The following is a 1,840-nucleotide window of genomic DNA, read 5'->3' as shown; positions in this document are numbered from 1 at the left end:
GTTTTACCATGGTATTTGTAGTAAACCTGTGGTTATATAAATGGTCATCAATACGCCAAAAAAACATGGTTACTACACTTTTACTACAATAAAACCATGGTCGTATAATTTGTAAGGTAGCGTATAATTTTAACAAACATAATGCAATAAATAGATACTTTGATTTTTTTTCTGAGGTAAAAACGTGTAAACACTTCACTGTAAAAAATCACAAGCAAAAATGACCTCAAATACAAAAAGCTACGTAAACATGAATAAATACATTCTCATTTCGTAAACGTGCAGCTGTATAGGCCTATCTGTCATCTTTGCTTCAGTCCATCCACACAGCCTTTTCTTTTCAGAACACGAAGGGAGTGAAAATGTAAGTTGCATATCTCTGTGGCTCCCAGTCTGAGGACAACTGGGTGTCACTCGGTCCCGCAGCCCGGTGACACCCGCGGCTAACTCAGTCCGATCATCACCGCCTCCACGTCTTTGGATGGTCTCCGGTCCTTGACCAGGAAGTTGATCATACTTTCGGACTTGATCATGAGGTTGCAACCGAGAAAGAAGATCCCGAACATCACCGTGAGCGAAAGAACGCACAGCACCGCGATCTGCACCACGCGCGTAACGAACAGCTTGCGCTCGTCCTGAGCGAGAACTAAAGACCCGCCGCCGTCGTTTGCGGTCACCTCGCTCCCGTTCCCCGTGCAGCAATCAACTAGTGTCCCCACCAGTTCTTGACCGCGGTTGAGCAGAACGCCGTGCGTAAACACCGTGTGGTTAAAAAACGTTCCGTTCATCCTGAGCGGAGACGCAGAGCACTGGAGCTGACGACAGTCGAGCCTCTTGTGGCATCAACTCACTTTCTGCAACTGCCTGTTGAGTCGAGTTTCATGAGGAGCGAAACTAATAAAAGTATCTCCTAAACTCACTTGTGATGGTTCATACCATCAGTCTACACCGCTACCTGGATAAAAAAAAAAGTGCTTGATTCTGTTGCGCTCTCAGTCAATAAGAAGCGTTTACAAGCACGATCAGCGCTCAAGACACTTCCAAAGCAAATGCAGCTCAGCGGAGACCTGCGCGCAGGTTTCGTTTACGCGCCTGGTCCATGTGAATGAGGTGGGGGCCGGGAGAGAGAGAGCGCGCCATCAGCCTGCATGTCGCCAGGGAGACCGTTCTCTGTCAGCAGAGCTCGAGAGGATGTTCTCATCAATGGGATTTGATCCAGTGGTCAAAAATGTCAACCCAAATCACCAGAAGCCCATGCCTTGAGCTGGACGCGACTCTGTGATTTTTAGAGCGAAGTGATTTTGGAAGACTTTCAAACTCATCTTGACCTATTCAGATCCAGCGTTTTTTCCAATGGACATCGCTTTTTGCAGCATTTCTGGAGTGAAAAAGTGCAAGTGCAAAAATCGTTGGAACTGAAGCATGGCATACATTTGAAATAATAGTAAGATTTTTGTAAATGAACAGTTTATTAAACCTTTAGACAAAACATTTTAAAGTCTGTTAAAAAAAACTTTGCATAGTTTTTTTGGTGAGTATATACATCCAGCATTTATGGCTCATATAGCATACATTTATCATACTCCAGAAGGAAAAACTTTATTCAGAGGCCCAGACTAAGCAAACTTATGTAATTTGATGATATTTTTATAGATAAAATTCTGATACTTATAACAGTATAGCAGACTACTTACATAAAATGCATGAAAATATCAGATTTCACTCTATATCTCCCAATAATGTCTTAAGATTATATTTAAATGCTTACTTTTATTAATAAAGCTCTGTTGTTTTTATTGTGTGTGTGTGGGGGGCAATGTAATGCAACACAATGATAATT

The 1,840-nt window shown here is 42.5% G+C and overlaps 1 protein-coding gene across 1 annotated transcript; it reads right to left on the bottom strand.

Moving 5' to 3' along the window:
- On the bottom strand, positions 1-1,011 carry LOC107754712 (reprimo-like protein). Its single transcript, XM_016571288.1, has one exon. It carries the CDS (start codon positions 786-788, stop codon positions 444-446), a length of 345 nt encoding a protein of 114 aa, XP_016426774.1. The 5' UTR covers positions 789-1,011; the 3' UTR covers positions 1-443.
- Between the last annotated feature and the right edge of the window lie 829 nt (positions 1,012-1,840).

Source organism: Sinocyclocheilus rhinocerous, unplaced genomic scaffold (genome assembly GCF_001515625.1).
Source record: "Sinocyclocheilus rhinocerous isolate Xijiao unplaced genomic scaffold, SAMN03320098_v1.1 scaffold1063, whole genome shotgun sequence".
In the NCBI taxonomy this organism is placed as follows: domain Eukaryota; kingdom Metazoa; phylum Chordata; class Actinopteri; order Cypriniformes; family Cyprinidae; genus Sinocyclocheilus; species Sinocyclocheilus rhinocerous.
The sequence above is the reverse complement of the archived record's forward strand: the minus strand, read 5'-3'. Positions and strand labels throughout refer to the sequence as shown.